The 16,778-nt window shown below is 46.4% G+C and overlaps 1 protein-coding gene across 3 annotated transcripts in view; it reads right to left on the bottom strand.

The window, feature by feature from the left end:
* nwd2 (NACHT and WD repeat domain containing 2) overlaps positions 1-15,772 on the bottom strand; it is a 33,655-nt gene extending 17,883 nt beyond the window's left edge. For 2 of the 3 annotated variants that reach the window (XM_023822756.2, XM_023822759.2), the window contains exons 1-3: positions 14,901-15,194; positions 14,034-14,205; positions 5,244-5,332 (exon numbers count right to left, since the gene is read on the bottom strand). In XM_023822756.2, coding sequence (XP_023678524.1) covers positions 5,244-5,332; positions 14,034-14,205; positions 14,901-14,915 — 276 coding nt within the window. In that variant the 5' untranslated portion in view covers positions 14,916-15,194. Of the gene's footprint in view, positions 1-5,243; positions 5,333-14,033; positions 14,206-14,900; positions 15,195-15,755 lie in introns of those variants that run through there. The other variant, XM_023822757.2, reaches the window with a different exon arrangement.
* Positions 15,773-16,778: the final 1,006 nt, after the last annotated feature.

Raw genomic sequence — 16,778 nt, 5'->3', positions numbered from 1 at the left:
CGTCTTTCCCCGAAGGACCTGCTCTCTGCCAAAACAGTGCTCTGCCAGACTCTGCTTCATTTTCACCTTCAGTTCCCTCTGCATTTGCCCAACTTATCACCTGCCCAGAGGCCTTTCGGGGGGGGGGGGGGGGCTTCCGGTCGCCGGGGCCCATCATTAGGGAGCCGGTGGACTATCTCAGTGAGCAGAGCACGATCGACACAGAAGTTAATGTTTCCTTGAGGCAGTGGGTGCAAAAATCAATAGGAGCCCCGAGGGCTGAGAGAGGATGGGTGGATCCCTGCAGGCCTCAGTGCATTGCTAGTCTCCCTGACTGTCTGCTCACTCTGCTGCCGGGACCTTGCTGCCGCAGCACAAGAGGATCATTATACTATAATGTTTTCTCTTCATACTAAATACCGTCTCCCCTCCTCTGCCTGTACCCAAAAACACCAGAGGAACCCAACAAAGGAAGAGGTTACACTGTCTGCAGCCCCAATCACCAGTGTTGCCTTCCTGATGCCGCTCGACATGACTAACATATTTACCCAGAGCTGGGTGGCTCCTTAACTATGCTAACCAGCTCATTAACCATTCTGACCAACTCCTTAACCTTGTTGACTATCTCCTTAACTATGCTGACCAGCTCATAAACCATGCTGACCAGTTCCTTAATCATGCTGAACAGCTCCTTAACCATTCTGACCAGCTACTTAACCATGTTAACTGGCTCCTTAACCATGTTGACCAGCTCAATAACCATCCTGGCCAGTTACTTAACCCTGCACTGGGGACCGTAACATGTTAACATATCGCTGGAGGACAGTGGACTGCACGTCTATAAAAAGGTACAGGGGGTTAGTTTATTATCTGCATGGCTGCAAAACAAAGCTGTCTAATTAAAATCTAGATGAAGACATTAGGCATCTTCACTGTGACAGGGGAGCTGTAGGTAATGTGATTGCAGGCAGCAATCTCTGTGTAACAGGCTGACGGATGGAGAGATTCATCGGCAGAAGCCATCTTACCCCTCAGTCTGCGTTTGCGCTAAGCACTGCAGTGCATAATTCTATCTCCTGCTTCTTTCCATGGTGAATATGTATTTGGTTTCATGATTCTTACGCGACCCCCTTGTCCTCAATGACCGACACTCACGGTAAACAACAACACCGAAAATGCTGCTTAATTTAAAAATAGCACTGGTTCAGCAAATAACAAACACCCAAGGTCTGCGGTACATGTGACTGCAGTGGGTAGAGACGACTGTGCTGTGGTGAAGGCCGTCACCGTGTAAGACAGAAAGCGGTCACTTTCAGTGATCGTAATGAATATGTGCTCTGGCTGACATTGACATCATTGACATGCGACAATAACGATACAAGCACCAACCGCACCCAATCACAAGGTGGCAAACACAGCGAGACACCACACAGTATGCCACCTGAGCTGTATGTCAGTGACCAACCAACTGGTATAATCCAGTTATCAGTACATATTTTTTTCAAACTACGTGCCCGTTTTACTTCAGTTTGTGAGTGACGGCTCTTGTCTTTTAGGATTTTCAGCCTGAAAGGCTGTTTACGTTTAGGGAAGTTTCAGCTTACAGTACAGACTATTATCATGTTTATGCTGAACCTGAGAAAGACAGTGTCGTTGCGGAGAGAGTGGCAGCCTCGTGATGTGGTTGGTGTCTCTGCAGAATTAGCCCGTGTGGGCAGCTTACTGTTCTCTGACCTGCTTCATTTATGCAGAGGCGTAATGCTAACCTTGGGACAGTCCCACTTAAACTACGAAGGTACACTCACTGCCCTCCTCTAAGGGGGGGGTTCTGTATCCTCTGCTTGTCTCGATTCAGTCTTAAATGAATCCCCCGAATCTCTGGCCTGTGCCCCTCCTTCAAACCAGCTCAAGGGGACAGAGTCCATATGGTCTTTAAAATGCAGGAATATAGTGCTTGGCCTCAGCAGGCAGTATTTTTAACAGTCATATTACAGTAATGGCAGCTGTCCCACATTCCAGGCTGGGGAGGTGCATTCCCTGTGTGCAATGAAGCCAGGTCTGACCTCTGCTGGGGAGGGGGGCACAGAGTCTGCACCTGGGCAAAGGAAGCTGCGGACCCCCTGGCAAGCCAGTTAGGTGGGGCAGCTCATATATATGCGTCACTAAGTCTCTGCAGAAGCTTGTAGGACACGCATAAAGGACTCCCGCTGAAGTGGGGGCATCTTAAATCAGAGGCTCGCCCCTCTGCATGTTGGTCGATACGCCCGAAGGAAGACGTGGGTGCACCTTCATCCCAAAAGGCATAAGATCGCACACACACAGGCCTTGTGTTCAATGAGTGCTTTTACAGCCCCCTGAAGGGCAGTGAAACAGCAACAAACATTGCAACACCTCCCCCCCCCTAACATTTGTGAGGAAAGTGCTGGTTTTTGGATGTCTGTGAGAAGCAGGGGAGGGAACATGCCCCTCACACAAGCAGGGAGATTAACTTGGAGAGGATTAACGTGCTCAGAATCGTTTAAATATCTGACAAATTGAAATACATTAGGCAGATGTTTTGTCTAGTTCTCATGGGTAAATGATCCCTTGCTGAAAGAGAACTGGTGCTTGAAAGCTGTTTGAGACGTACACCTTTGCTGTTCTGATCGATACTTGAAAGAGCCCTGTTTGAAGCTCACTAATAGAGCTGTAAAGATATTCAGTCCTGTTTATGTGGAGTATGATGTCATCAAATAGGCCCTGGATCTTCTCCTTCTCTGGTGCCTGATGCCCAGCTAGCTGTTATCCCTGGGGCTCCCTGGGAAAGACAGCATGTCCTGCTGCAACTGTAATGAGGGCCTTAATTCCAGCTATCTACAGCTGCTGCAACCTCATAGGCAGTGATGGAGGTTAGCCTCAATTTGAACGGCAAGTGCTGTCCCGGGGCCCTGAACATTAGTTCCTGTGATGCTTAAGCATTACAGGAAGTGTCTGTGGGTGGGGCTGAGGATTGAGGTCAAACTGTGACACTTTGATGGGAAAGTGGTAGCGAGGATTCAGGAAACCCAAGAAGGAGCATTTTTTATAAAACAGTGTGAAAGGGTAGCACTGGAGATAAGGATGATGAATTTGTAGGGTGATCTGGGAGACTGTACACAGAAGCAGAGCAGCATACATCTGCCCTTTATGTTACCCCCTTACCATCCCAATCCAGTTACAGTGGGAAAGCATGTGTCTCTCTGACTGTATGAGGCTATGGCTGAGGGCCCACAATGGTAGAGGAACCGCAATTCCCCAGTGCGTTTGTGTATGTGTTTGTGTTGTGGGGGGGGGGGGGGGGGGGGTGTGTGGAATGGGATAAATTCACAGAAAGGGATGAGGCTCATAGAACAGAGCTGCGTTCATAAGGCAGCCCATTCCCGAATCTGACAGATTAACTGAGCATGCGGGGTAAGCAGGAACACTGGGGAGCCCAGCCAATGAAAGCGCAGCGGGGGCACTTTCCATTCCTGAGTCAGAGCGTGCGGGGTAAGCAGGAAAACTGGGGAGCCCAGCCAATGAAAGCGCAGCGGGGGCACTTTCCATTCCCAAATCGGAGCGTGTGGGGTAAGTAGGAACACTGAGGAGCCCAGCCAATGACAGTACACCGGGGGCACTTTCCATTCCCGAATCAGAGCATGTGGGGTAAGCAGGAACACTGGGGAGCCCAGCCAATGAGAGCGCACAGGGGGCACTTTCCATTCCCAAATCAGAGCGTGTGGGGTAAGCAGGAAAACTGGGGAGCCCAGCCAGTGAGAGCGCACAGGGGGCACTTTCCATAGGTCCTCTGAGAGGGGCAGGGCTTTTTATTTCATGACAGCCACGCTGCGTCATCTCTTGAGCAACTCCTTTGTGACATTTTATTAACAGCACAGCATCCGCTAATCCTCAGGTTTCGGCTCAGGATTCGTGGAGACGCCTTCATGGTAACAGAGCCTGTCAGTTACAGAGCTTGTGCAGGAACGCGCAACATGCTTCCTCACCTGATTCCAGCTCCGTTTTAATTCCCAGGGTGCCTTCAAGTAACCAGAATGTATTTTATGGATTCCTGCACTGATTTGCAAGTAGGAGCTTCATCAGACCTTCATAATGATGTGAACTGAGATTAACTTAATTGAATCAGGTGATTAATATTCATGCAAACTTTGGAAAGTAGAAGTCAAGTTGCTTGTATTTGGTTGGTGTGTCAGAAGCAGCTAGCTGTAGACTTTTGAGATAGCTTCACCCTTCTAGACACATTTAAAATGCAAATGTATTAATCAGAGCCTGCAAGGATTCATGCTAATATATTCACTTAACAACCTCAGGTACCACCTCATCAGCGAGGCATCAAGCAGCACTTGGGGATCTGCCCTCATTCTGACCTCCAGTGCACCTACAGGTCTGTGGGTTAAGTCTCACTGGTGTGATGATTATCTGTATATACATCCTGTGTGATTATTTGTATATTCTTGTATTAAACCCTGCATGATTACCTAAATTTGAACTATCGTGAGATTATCTGTATATTCTTATACTAAACCCTGCATGATTCCCTGTATATTAAATCCTGTGCAATTATCTGTATTTCAAGTAAAATGCTGCCTGATTATTTGTGTTTGTGTTTATGTAGGTTTATCTTCTTACCGCAAATATAATTGCAGTGACTATGAGGTATGTCAAGTGACACGCTGGCCCAGTGGGGGACCTTACTCCTCCTGCAATGTCGGTTTGAATCCCACACCTGCAGTTTATTGGTTTTCCTGTTTCCTCCTGCCGCCCAATGACGTGCAGGGAGGCTAATCGGTGTCTCTAAATTGCCCTGTGATAGACTGGCATCTCATGTGTGTATGAACAGCTACCTTGTGCTTGGGGTGGGCTTTACCCCACACTGTGATCCTGTCCGCTAAAAGTGGTCAAAAGATGAATGGTAGGGTCATATTGGTAGGGTCACTGACTGCTCATAACTCTGAGAGCAGATTAAGCTGGTAGCCCTGTCAGGACGCATAACACGCTGCCCCCCCCATGTGATGTCAGAGGCGTGTTTAGTCCAGTGTGCGTTAATCATCTGACTGGATGATCATGGTGACAGGTTGAGGGCTGCGGAGAGCTGACTGAGGAACTGTAAGCCAGCCTGACAACCTGTCCTGTGAGTTTGTGGTCTGTCATGTTTCATAAAGTCGTGTTTATGAAATAATTGAAAAGCAGCTGCTAATTCTGTCAACATATCATCCACACACACACACAGGGAAACACAGATATCTTACCTGGAATTCAATCCCATAATTCTCTCGGCAGAAGTCCCGCAGCTTTGGGTAGACATGCTCTTTCAGGGCGTTCCTCTCCGCCTCTGTGTCTGCATGGGGACCAAAGGGGGGGGGGGGGGGTGGACAATTATACACAAGATGTTACGGTCACACGACCACAGCAGATGGCATATCCTGAACAGCAGGGGACATGTACAGTCTGCTGTGTCTCTCTCACACACACATGTGCGTGAACCATTATTTCTACAGGATGCAGCTTAAGATCAGGGCTGAGTTTGAGGGAGGGGGGTCTAACAGACCTCATTGACCATTTCAGAGGTCCCACGTGTCTCTTTGGCTGTTTATTGTAGGAAAAGACTGCAGAGCGCATAGTCAGAATCAGCTTGGTGTCACACTCGGCTAGAGAGCGAGCCTTTGGAAAGTGAGATATCCCCCCCCCCCTCCCTCCCCCCCCAGAGTGAGCGTCATGTGCATGCAGAGTGCAGCCTAGCGATTGCAGAAGCTGTCACCAGCTGAGGTGTCGCAGGAAATATAAAGATATGCTCACGAGGGAATGCGGAGGAACGTATGGCGAACAACTGGACAGCGCTGGAAGGAAAATGTCCTTCTGGACCGTGGTGATGGAGAAGCAAGACGAGCTACCTTATGCCTTCATGAATCAGCTTCAAGTGCAAAAGCTTTACTAGCAGGAAAAATGCTTCCATTATGAATTCAGTCCAATGCAGCCCACACACATCTGTACATTTCTACATATAAAATATGTACAGTACTGTGCAAAAGTCTTAGGTCATCAAAGAAAGTGTTTAAATGCTATTTATCTGGAAAGTAAGTGTATTTGTTCAAAAAATTAACACAATTTAATATTCCAATATATTCAAGTGAATAGTAACATGAGAACCACTTTAGTTCCCAAACTTCTCCTCAGGAGCACCCTAGTCATTCCATATATTTGTTAAATTTCACCACCAGTTCAATTAGTTAATTAACAATTAGTAAAGTCATTAAATGAGGTATTGATTACCCAGATATGGTGTGAGTCAACAAAAACATTGAATGGTAACTTCAAACACTGTGGTGATAGTTGGAGAGGTTTTGACTGAACACTTTGACTAAAATCATAGTTTTACACCAACACAAAGCCTTTGGCATGGTATGGTACGTATACTTCATTAACAAAATCTGTAAAAAAATTATTCTAATAAATACTAAAACAGATTTTAACACACAATAAAATACTATTTGTATAGAGTATTGTGTTTAAAACATTTCCAACAGAGAGCACGGTCCGTGGGCTACAGCTGAAGGGGTTTGACGAATCAACAAACACATCGGTTAGGCTTCCTTCAGAGAGCATAACCTATCACGAATTTAACAGATAAATATTTAATGCTGACTGGCATCTCATCCAGGGTGTCCCCTGCCTTGTGCCCCACGTTTCCTGGGACAGACTCCAGGTCCACCTCAGGCCTGCACTGGAAAAGTCCTTAAGGCAGACGGGCAGATTGAAAGACTAATATTAAATATTAAAGAAAACTACACTGATATTGAGCGCAAACCAAGAAAACTGACCTTTTATGCTTTTATATCTGCCTTTGCAGCACTATGAAAAAGCCTTTGTTAAGCACATTTTCCCCGTGTATTGCCTCTTTTTGTGGGTGGTAGTTTGTACAGGAAGATTGAGAGAAAAATGGCAGCAAAATTGCATGCTTCTTCTCTTTGAAGATGTTCCCACTGCACAGGTGTGGAGAAGTTACTTCCCTTTCTCCAGTGAGCATAAATGATAGTGGCAGTTAGCACCAGCTGGTTAGATACAAAGGCAAACAGTCAGGCCTGATTTGGGTCAGTCGTGCACAATATCAATATGAATGAACTTTGGCCTCACCACCAGTGTGAAGCTGTATGCAGGTTCTAGAACCACAATTGAAAGTTAGTGCATGCTAGTCTGGAAACAATGAAACACAATTCATACGTCACTTTTCCTCGCTTGCTTTTGCTTGCGGTCGAGGGAACGTGACGCAAATTTTATCATCAGAGGTTGACTGCGGTTGATTGTGGTCAGTGCACGTGTAGCCCAGATTTTTATGTCTAGTGGAAACCATGCGCATCCATGCGCATCGAACAAGCATGTGCAAGATAATTGGGTAGGTGTTTGCAGTAGGTGGCAGCATGGACTTTCACAGATCAGTGGTCAACGACGAAAGACTAGAGGAAGAAGGAAGAAGGGTTGCTGTTGTAGTAGTTATGGTGAGCAGCTGTATGAGGAGGGTCGGAGGAACCTGAATATCTAATTTTTCACACTGTCCAAACATTAAACCATAAGGTATACGGTATATTAAAACGCAGCACTATTCTGGCATTTTTAAATCTTGCCGATAAAATTCATTGAGCAGGTGTGGGGTGGTCCCAGCTAGTTTTATCGTAGGGATGTCAAAATACTGTGGTTTGCCTTATTACCGTAATATTGCCAAAGCCTTAACTAATAACTAGAAAGCTGTTCATAAAACTTTACCCGTTTCACTACACTGCCCATTAAGAAGGACAAGAAGACTCAAGCTTGTCAGTAGCCACCTGGAAAATCCTCACAATCTTCTATGGACAGGTGAGCCACTCGTGGGGCTTTGTGGCTGGCTGACGCTGGCTCATAAATATCTGCTGAAATCCAAATGCTCCATTCAGCAGCACTCCTGAGTGCTAACAGGGACTCATACCATCATACCGGAGGTGTTTAGATGCTGCTAAATGTGGTGCAGCCATTCTGTGGGTATGACAGAAGGATTACTCTCTTACAGCGATTATAGACATAAGACATTGCGTTGCTTGCAGCACAAAATACATGAGAGAAGGATCGAAAAGTTGTTTTGTTTGTTTCTTCTGGTGCCATGTTATCTAACAGAGACTTTAAGCTGACATCCTGATAGCAAGCAGGCAGAAAATCAGAGAGAAACAGAGCTGTTTTCCACAGTGCCGTACTGTATATAATATGACACTGACACATATATTTGTATGTTATACTCAAAGCAAAATAATGTCAGTAGGAGGTATATTAAGCGTAGACCTTTTGTCTCGTGTGGGCGGGTTTGATGCGCCAGGCTCCACGATATAGTGCAATCTGTTGAAAGGCGCCCCCCCATCAGCTGAGAGCGAGAGCACTGGAGATACACGTCCAGGAAATGGCATGAATCAGTTGACGGCCTCGGGAATCTGTGTGTAACCGGGGACGGGCTCACACTCAGAGAGATCGTCGGCAGGCGTTACGGATCAAAAGCATAGTCGATCAAAAGTGTGGACGCGGGACACAAGTCAGAAACCACACGCCTGGCATAAAGACCCGAGTACGAAGGTCTCTTCCACATTTCCTGGGGTTCTACTTGTGCCAAACTGATAACAAAGACTGTCACTTTTCCAGGAAATATACTGTAGCTATAAAGAGAGCGGCTGTTCTTTCAAGACAGGAGCTCTGCTAAAATTACACATCGGCACAGTCACAGACGAATCGGCCCGGTTTTGCTTAGCTCACAGGATTCTGAAGCTATGCTACAGAAGGGAACAACTACAACATGCTGTCAGGAATAGCTTGTGAGGAAAGTAGCTTGTGAAGGCATTGTCAGCCCGTATGAGAGGTGTATATGAACAGGACCAAGGCACATATGCGTACACAAACCAAACATAAAGGAGTTCGATTCTTTGCAAGTGTTTCCCGCAGAAGCTATAAGGATTTAACACCCGACTGAAGACAGTGGTGGAAGTGGTACAGGTTACAGGCCAGAGGGAGTCAAACTGTCCTTCTGCTTGTCTTACACAAAAGATCTCAGACTAAGAACATTCCGGAAGCCGGGCTGCTGCAGTCCATGACGCTGCCACCTGGGGTGCGGTACGGCTCCCTGAGCGTGTCGGACTCTGTGCTCCCTCATCCGCCCCCTCATTCTTGTTCTCTCCTTTCCTCCCTGTCTGATGCTCGGAGTTACCCTGAAGGGATAAGGCACTCCCTCTCCAAAGCCCCCGCACCCCAGCCCCAAACCAGTCAAAGAATAATTTCACATCATGCCGCTCTCAGATAAATCCACTAGCTAAGTTTACTTTGGTGATATGACGCACAGGATTAGTCTCCTTAATCCAAATATTAATACTATGGACAAATAAGAACAGTCTGCATTTCTGTGAAGGAGGAGAGTGCTATTTTAAGGAGTCACGCCTCATTACATTTCTGTGCTCTGTTACTCGACGAGGCGCGGCCCTCATTGCCCCTTCCTCGCTGCCCCCCGAACACTCCGAATTAGAAAGTAATCCAGCCGGGGGGGGGGGGGCTCTCTCTGCAGCTCTCTCACGTGTAAGTGTCAAATTAATATGACTCTGTCGATATCTGAAAGCCAATACTGAGTTTATCTCCCTCTCTCAGGCAGTATGTAAGCAATCTTGTTATTCATGATAAGGGGACACAGCTTTGGAGATGGAGGGGACACTAGTTGACCTTTACTGGCTGTGTAACCACTCAGATCGGATGCTAATGCTTGATGTTAATGCTGGAGAAGGCTACAGACCTGGAGACCAGGGGCCTAGGGAGGCTGCCTCATTTGCAGAACATCCAGGCTCTCTGCATGTGTTACAGTAGGTCTTTGATTCAATCTTAATGCTGGGCCACACAGTTACATCTTGCTTTGTTAATTTGTATTTAGTCTCTTCTGAAACACAAAACTGCATGATAGATTTTGGGTCATGTATATGGTGGGTGAGGGGGCCAGGGTGAGGGTCACCTGCACCTCTGATGGTCACACGCACCCACATAGGGCGGGAGGGCGAGATGCAGAGGCCCCAACGACTCATCCAGAATCCAAACGCAGGACGGGCAGCGAAAGGAAAATGCTGCTGTCAGCAGATGTAAGATAAACAGCTAAGGTGAGAGGAATCGCTATCCTGCCCTGGGTGCCTCACTGACACTCCACACAGCCACCGATTCTTTAAAATAACACTGGCAGACAAATGACACAAGTAAGAACAAATGCCAGAGTGATGCAGAGGCCGTTTCTGCAATGAGCTCTCGCTCAGTCTTCAGGTGTCAGATATCAGAGGGGGCATTATGAAGCCACAAGCACCCCCCCCCCCCATCCCTGAAACCACACTGATAACCTCCCACTTCTAGCTCAGCCAGTCACGGAAAACAAATGCATTACCTTACAGCCCCCTTGTAATGGTATAGCTCCCCAGAGACTCTATCCCTATTCAGCTCAGTTTTATAGATGTCAAAGTTAAATACCTGACAAGACGGATGGTAATGGAATATTCTGTGGGGGATGGGCACGGGGGCCCTGGGCTGTAGGATACATACACTCACATCCAATCAAGCGCCATCTTGAAGGCCAGACCCCACCCCACCCCGCACACCTGTGAACACAACGCTTCCACCTCTCATGTGAGATCTTCTGACCACCGTACGAATTTCATGGATCTGAGAGGCTTTGCGACTTTTGGCTCATTGGCTACCCTGCTCGACGGAGCCAGCGGCGGGGGGGGGTCTTTACTGTGGATGTGTGCAGGGAGCTTCATGCACGTCATTCACTGTCAGTATTAATGTCATTAGTGTTAGCGCTGGCTAATGTGTTTAGCCATTGCTTTTTATATTCTCATGTCTCGCATGAAAGGTTTTCTGTTTCTCTCATCCCTTATTTGCTTACCTAATGTATTCGTCCTTTGTTTTATCCAGATGTTTTATTTGATTTATCCAGTATAGTGTGTAAACCCACAAATGAAGGCTTTTATCATAACCATTTACTATAACTGGTATTTTTAAGGATAAGGAGCCGATCACATCACAGCTTAAACCTTCACAAGCTCCAGACAGATATAGTGATTAATTGCTTTTGTCCTTTCTGGCTGCAGTTGAATGTGTGGTGACTGACAGAAGAAGATAACGCTTTTTAATTGATTCCCAAAACAGCCAGGCAGCTTGAGCGACACTCTGCTCTCTGGCTAGAATTAAAACCATCCGAATTCGTCAAGCCTGTGTCAGTGCGATTCATTACCGGTGGATCGTAGCCCTTTCAGCCCTGGAAACGCAAGCGCTCTCCAGATCGGTATGCACGCTTCTACATGATCATTTTGGCCGTATCTCAGTTAAATGACTGAACGTCATTTTGGTTTAAGAGCTCTTCCAGGTGTCCAGTAGGTGTTCAGTAGATGTTTGCATTTGTGAACCCATCGCCTACACTAAAGAAAGAGAAAATTTACTTTTGTGCAAGCCCGTGCCATGGGTTCGACTTAGACATCCGTCTTGTCATTCGGTGCCACCACACCTGGCCAGCGACACTTGGATAACAAGTTCCATAGTGCACTCGCCATGCCCTCTAGTGGTGATGTGGACACACTGCAAGGGGCCACAAAGCTGGGTGTTTCCCCTCCTGAGAAACACAGAATCCCCATGAGACTGTGAGCCGCCTGCACGGCAGGCACGGAGATGGGAGGCTCTTGCATTCTGCCACTCATCGCTAAGGCTTTCCGTGCAACCGGCCGTCCTTCACCCAGAGGGCTAGAAGCGGTTTCACGGCAGCATGCGGGGGAATGTGGAAGGTGTTCCTGCGGGGGGAGAGCTGCGGGCCGTGTTCACAGGGTCCGGAAGGGCGGTTAAGCGGATGACGTCGTACCGCTGCTCCTCCTGGACGAGCTCCAAGCTCACCAGCCCACCCGGACATGTCCATGGCCGTCATTACAAACAGCCCATTTCAGCCCTGCAGCTGCTGCCAAATTTCGGACCCCAAGGGCTCCATCATTATGGAATCGCATTGGTCACAGGAAATATCCATTCTCCCTTCCAGGTTATCCAGTCGCTGACTTCTTATTATTTCACAAGTGGAGACCTTTGTAAATAACGACTTGTGCAGCTTACGGAGCTTCAGCCTTGGATGATTCTAGGGGATTCAGAAATTCCCAGCCAGGGATTTAAACTGGCAACATCATAAAGACTCCATGCCCTCTCCTGACCACAGTTTGAACTAGAATAAGTTGCTGATGCTGACCTATATATGCCTACAGTATATATAGCGCTTAGAGGTGACACTGTGGCTCACAGGGAAGAATTGTTGCCTCACACCTTCAGCACTGGGAGCTTGAATGCCATCCCTGCTCTGTGTGTTTGGAGTTTGCACACTCTCCCTGTGTCGCGTTGATATTTTCTGTGTGCCCAGATTTTTTCTCACAGTCCAAAGTCAGCAGTTACGCTAACTGGCGTCTCTATACTGCGCATAGTATGCATATGCATCCCGTCTAGGGTGGACCCCTCCCCTGTGTCCCGTGCTGCTTGGGACAGGCTCCAAGGCCCAGAGTGACCCTGACTAGAACAGTTATGAGGTGGATGAATACATAGAGATTAGTCACTGACCAAGATTCATGCATGTTAAAAAATACAGAGGAAATCCCCAACTTTAAGCACCGGCTGCTGCTGGTTTATCTTCACAACTAAGGTTCAAGTGAGGAATTTTCAGACGACCCCTAGGCACATAATCCAGTTAAAATTAACTGAATTTATAGACCACCACAAAGCGTTGTATCAGCTGTTCGCAGCATCCCACCTCCCCATGCCTGCCTCTATTCTTTGCTAATGAGGTTTAAATGGTTACAGGAATAACATTGTCCAGAAGGTACCAATAATCCCCAAAATCAAGTATGCAACATTCGATTTCTTCCAAAAATGCAATTAGTATTGTAAAAATCTTTATGAAGATCGTTTGCAGGTGTTTTTAAAACAATGGTTTCAAGCTAATTTTGCTTATTGCAAGTAGCTTAAAACCAAAGGCCAAAAGAACAGCATATATGATTTTGGACACAATGTATCTCTTTGTGGCTTTCTCTCTCTTCCTCTGGCTTGTTTTGTTGTATTTGTTTAAGGCTATTTTTACAATCTCCCCTATAAGTCTGGAAATCAGACATTTCAAATTGTGCATATTTTTTCTTCATTACTTGAAGCCCAATGACATTTAAGGAAACACATGATTGAAACCAGCTCTTATTTTGTGGTGCTTTGTCATTTAACAGTATTTCGTTTGTTTTACATTCGGAAGATTTCAGAAAAAAATCGGACATATTTGTCTATGGCTTGGATATTTACCATATAAATGGGGAAGCGGCACAAACGCCCAAACCTGCCTGACTCTCACATTTTGCGCTTCAAGGAAAAAAGTAACCCAGACAGACAAACTGAATGGAGAAGAGGCTCCCCCACTGCATGCCGCTCACTTCTCCGCTCCCGTTGGACAAATGGATTATACACGCACTACTCCTCGGCCGCATCGTCTGGTAATTTAATCTAACAAAGCCATTAAACGATTGTTGGAGGGACATCGTCCCCAGCGGGAATCGCTTGCTCTCGGCGCCGGGGCTCAAGCGCAAGATGTACTGCTGTCTTCCCCGCTTCAATAATTGCTGCCCATCATATTAGTGACACACGACTGATGTTCAACCGTTGACTGTTTCTTTTTTTTTTATTGCAGATTACAGTGTAGAAAATTAGGTAACAGTTATACTGGTTGCTAAACTCTGGATACAGAACAGTATTTTCTATAGGCCTACATTGGTTTTCACACTGCCAAAATGCGACGCTCACAAAAGTAGCCTACAATAAACCGTATAATTTCACAAGCTGCGTTAACAGGTGTTTTTGGGCAAATTACATTACTAAAACTTAGTTTTTTGCATCGTTAATATTTATTATAAATAACTGCAACGCATTCCCTAACTATGCATGATGGATATCATTTCGGAACCGAAACACAGGTGCTTATTTATCGCCTTAGATTCCCTTACCGTCGGGGTTGGCACTGATGAAGACCCGGACGCTCCGGCCAGTGGGAACGTGGTGCGGCGGGAGCGCGGGGATGTTGCCGCTGACGGCAGCCCTGCGGAGTGCGGACTCGCGGGGACATGGCAGTCGGTTGCCCACTCCCGATGGCCACATGGGTTGCGATTTCCAGCGCAACTACGGGTACAGAGACGTCCTTATGTCTTTTAAAACGTAAAGTCAGTCATTGTCGCAGACACACGCACACACAGACATATATAAATACACACACACACACACACACGAGTATTGCCATCCATGCTGAAAGTCAACCGCCGTCTATATATATAGACACACACACAAACGCACGCAACCCACGCAAATCAAGTTAAGAATAAATTAGCTCGGTGATACGCAGCCAGATCAGGATCAGCGTTCGTAGTCAGTGCAGTTACGCGTACGATTCCCGTAATGATTTCACATCGCGCTTCTCAACTTTTGCATAGTGTCAAGGGAAGGACGCGGGATGTGCTGAAAATGAACCCTTTTAAATAAATGCAAATCGCCACGCATTTCAGCGCTTTAAATCCCACTCAGATAGGATGCTGAGGCGCCTGCAGAATTGGCAAGGATAACGCCTCGGTTCAGGCGAGTGCGTTTCAGGTTGGGATGTTTCCGAGTCGCCCTTCTCTGGAGTTCATATATCCTGTCACATTTGAAGAAAACCCAATAAACATTAAAAATGGAAAAAGTATTTCCTCCAGTATTGATAGATCCCTTAGCATTACTGAAAGACCGGCATTAATTTACTAATCAGTGTATTTCAAAAGATTCTCTGCAGAAAAGGAGTAAGCAACGCTCTTAAATAAGGCACTTTCCCCCTCTATGCTTACATTAATCTTCTTCATTTGAGGAGCGTGGGAAATATCCGAATGAGATGCAGAATATAAAGAAGATCGCTAAAATAAACGACCATTAGGCTTCTCGGACTGTGAATCAGCCTCTGGAGACGGCAACGGGAAGCTAGTGGCCGGCATCCCCGGACGCAGCGGCGCTCAGGTCGGTCTCCTCGCGTCAGAAATAACGGTGTTTTTCGATCCTGCCGCGGAACGGAAAATAAGCGACGGTCCCGCTCCCTGCGAGGTCCGCGACCAAGAGGGATTTCCTCCACACCGCCGGCCGCTTCATTGCGGTGGGGAGTAGCCTGGATGACAGCGTTTTCTAGGAGGAGGGGCTGAATTAATTATCTTATCAATATATGTTCCTCTTATGCAGCAATGCGCTTTAAGAGCTGGAAGTTTAAGTGAATTGGATTGCCACTAAAAGCAATTGATTGCATAGAACTGCTGTTATGGAGGAAATGCTGAACAACTATATAATTTACTTAGAAAGTTCAACTAGATTACGTTAGCATTAAGAATCTTTATTGATAAGTACGACAGAAAAGAATATTCAGAAAATGGCATCGACATAGCAAGACCACAAAGAATCCAAAAACATGCCGAGTTCATTAATAGCTAATTCTGATCAAAGATATTTTGCGTCAAATGTACGGCTTCCTGCCATTATTAACAGCTGAAGGCAACAACAGTAATAATAATAATAATAATAATAATAACAAAAACAACAATAATAATAATGAAATGCATGCACACATACATACATTCTCACATACATACACGGAATGATACATGAAACTTAATGGACAAATAAAACGTTTAATTCCATAGTAATTATAGCGAACTTACTTATATGACGGTGTGATATCGTAGCGACACTGAAATGCGTACCTTGATCGCTCCTTATAAATGCCCGAGAAGTGACCCCAACCACATGTGAAACCAGCGTGTTCGAGGAAACCGCCGTAGAGATTAGACGTGCATCCAGGGGAGAGTAACCTTTTCATTCATAAATGAAAATGATAATCCCTCCCCGTATTAATCATACATTAGCTTCATCGCACATATAAGGGGCTGACATTCTGTAGGAACAGCAGCCTATTTTAGCCGTTAGGGATGTCTCATCAGGTCAGGTCCTCCTGCAAGCAGTGAATGCTGCCATTACAGACTTCCAAGCTGAAAGTCAAACACTGATACCTTGATTCACGTTTCATTAGTGCCCTTATGCTGTTTGCATGTATATTTCCTCAGGCACATATGTAATACACTCGTGTGTATGCTCACATGTCCGGAATGTGCCCATGCATATCTCATGTAGAACAGTTGTTGAATTATTCTAAGATTCCTTCTGCCAGGTTCTGTTTTCCATTGTTGCCAGAGAGACACTGCTCTGCCCCCTGTTCCCATTATAATTTTAACCCCACACATCAATATGCCCCCCCGCCATCCACCCGGACCTGGGCCCCAAGTACTGACAAACGCGAGTACTTTTCATCAGAGAGAAATCAAGCAGAAATATTGATGCCATGGATCACAGGACACTGGACAGCCATTGTGGGAAGGGGAGAGGCTGGCGCAGGAACAAGCAGAAATGAGCAAGAAAGACCAACACAGCCTTCATTGAGAGACACTGCCAGGTTTTGGCGTCAGCCCAAGAGTGGCTGAAGAGTTCCTGATAGCTGTTAGTTCCTCATTTTACCATGCTTGGGAGCAGCCAGAGATCTCCTGATAGCTCTTCATTTTACCATGCAGGACAGGTGACCATGATGGTCTGGCTCATGATGAGGGAAGAAGGAGGGATGGCAGAAATACCAGCAGTTCATTGATTGCACTCACACTTGGATTGCTCTGACAGGACCACCGGTGAGTGGA

This window comes from Paramormyrops kingsleyae, chromosome 12 (genome assembly GCF_048594095.1).
Source record: "Paramormyrops kingsleyae isolate MSU_618 chromosome 12, PKINGS_0.4, whole genome shotgun sequence".
Taxonomy (NCBI): domain Eukaryota; kingdom Metazoa; phylum Chordata; class Actinopteri; order Osteoglossiformes; family Mormyridae; genus Paramormyrops; species Paramormyrops kingsleyae.
Note: the sequence above shows the minus strand (reverse complement) of the source record. Positions and strands in the feature narration are given on the sequence as shown.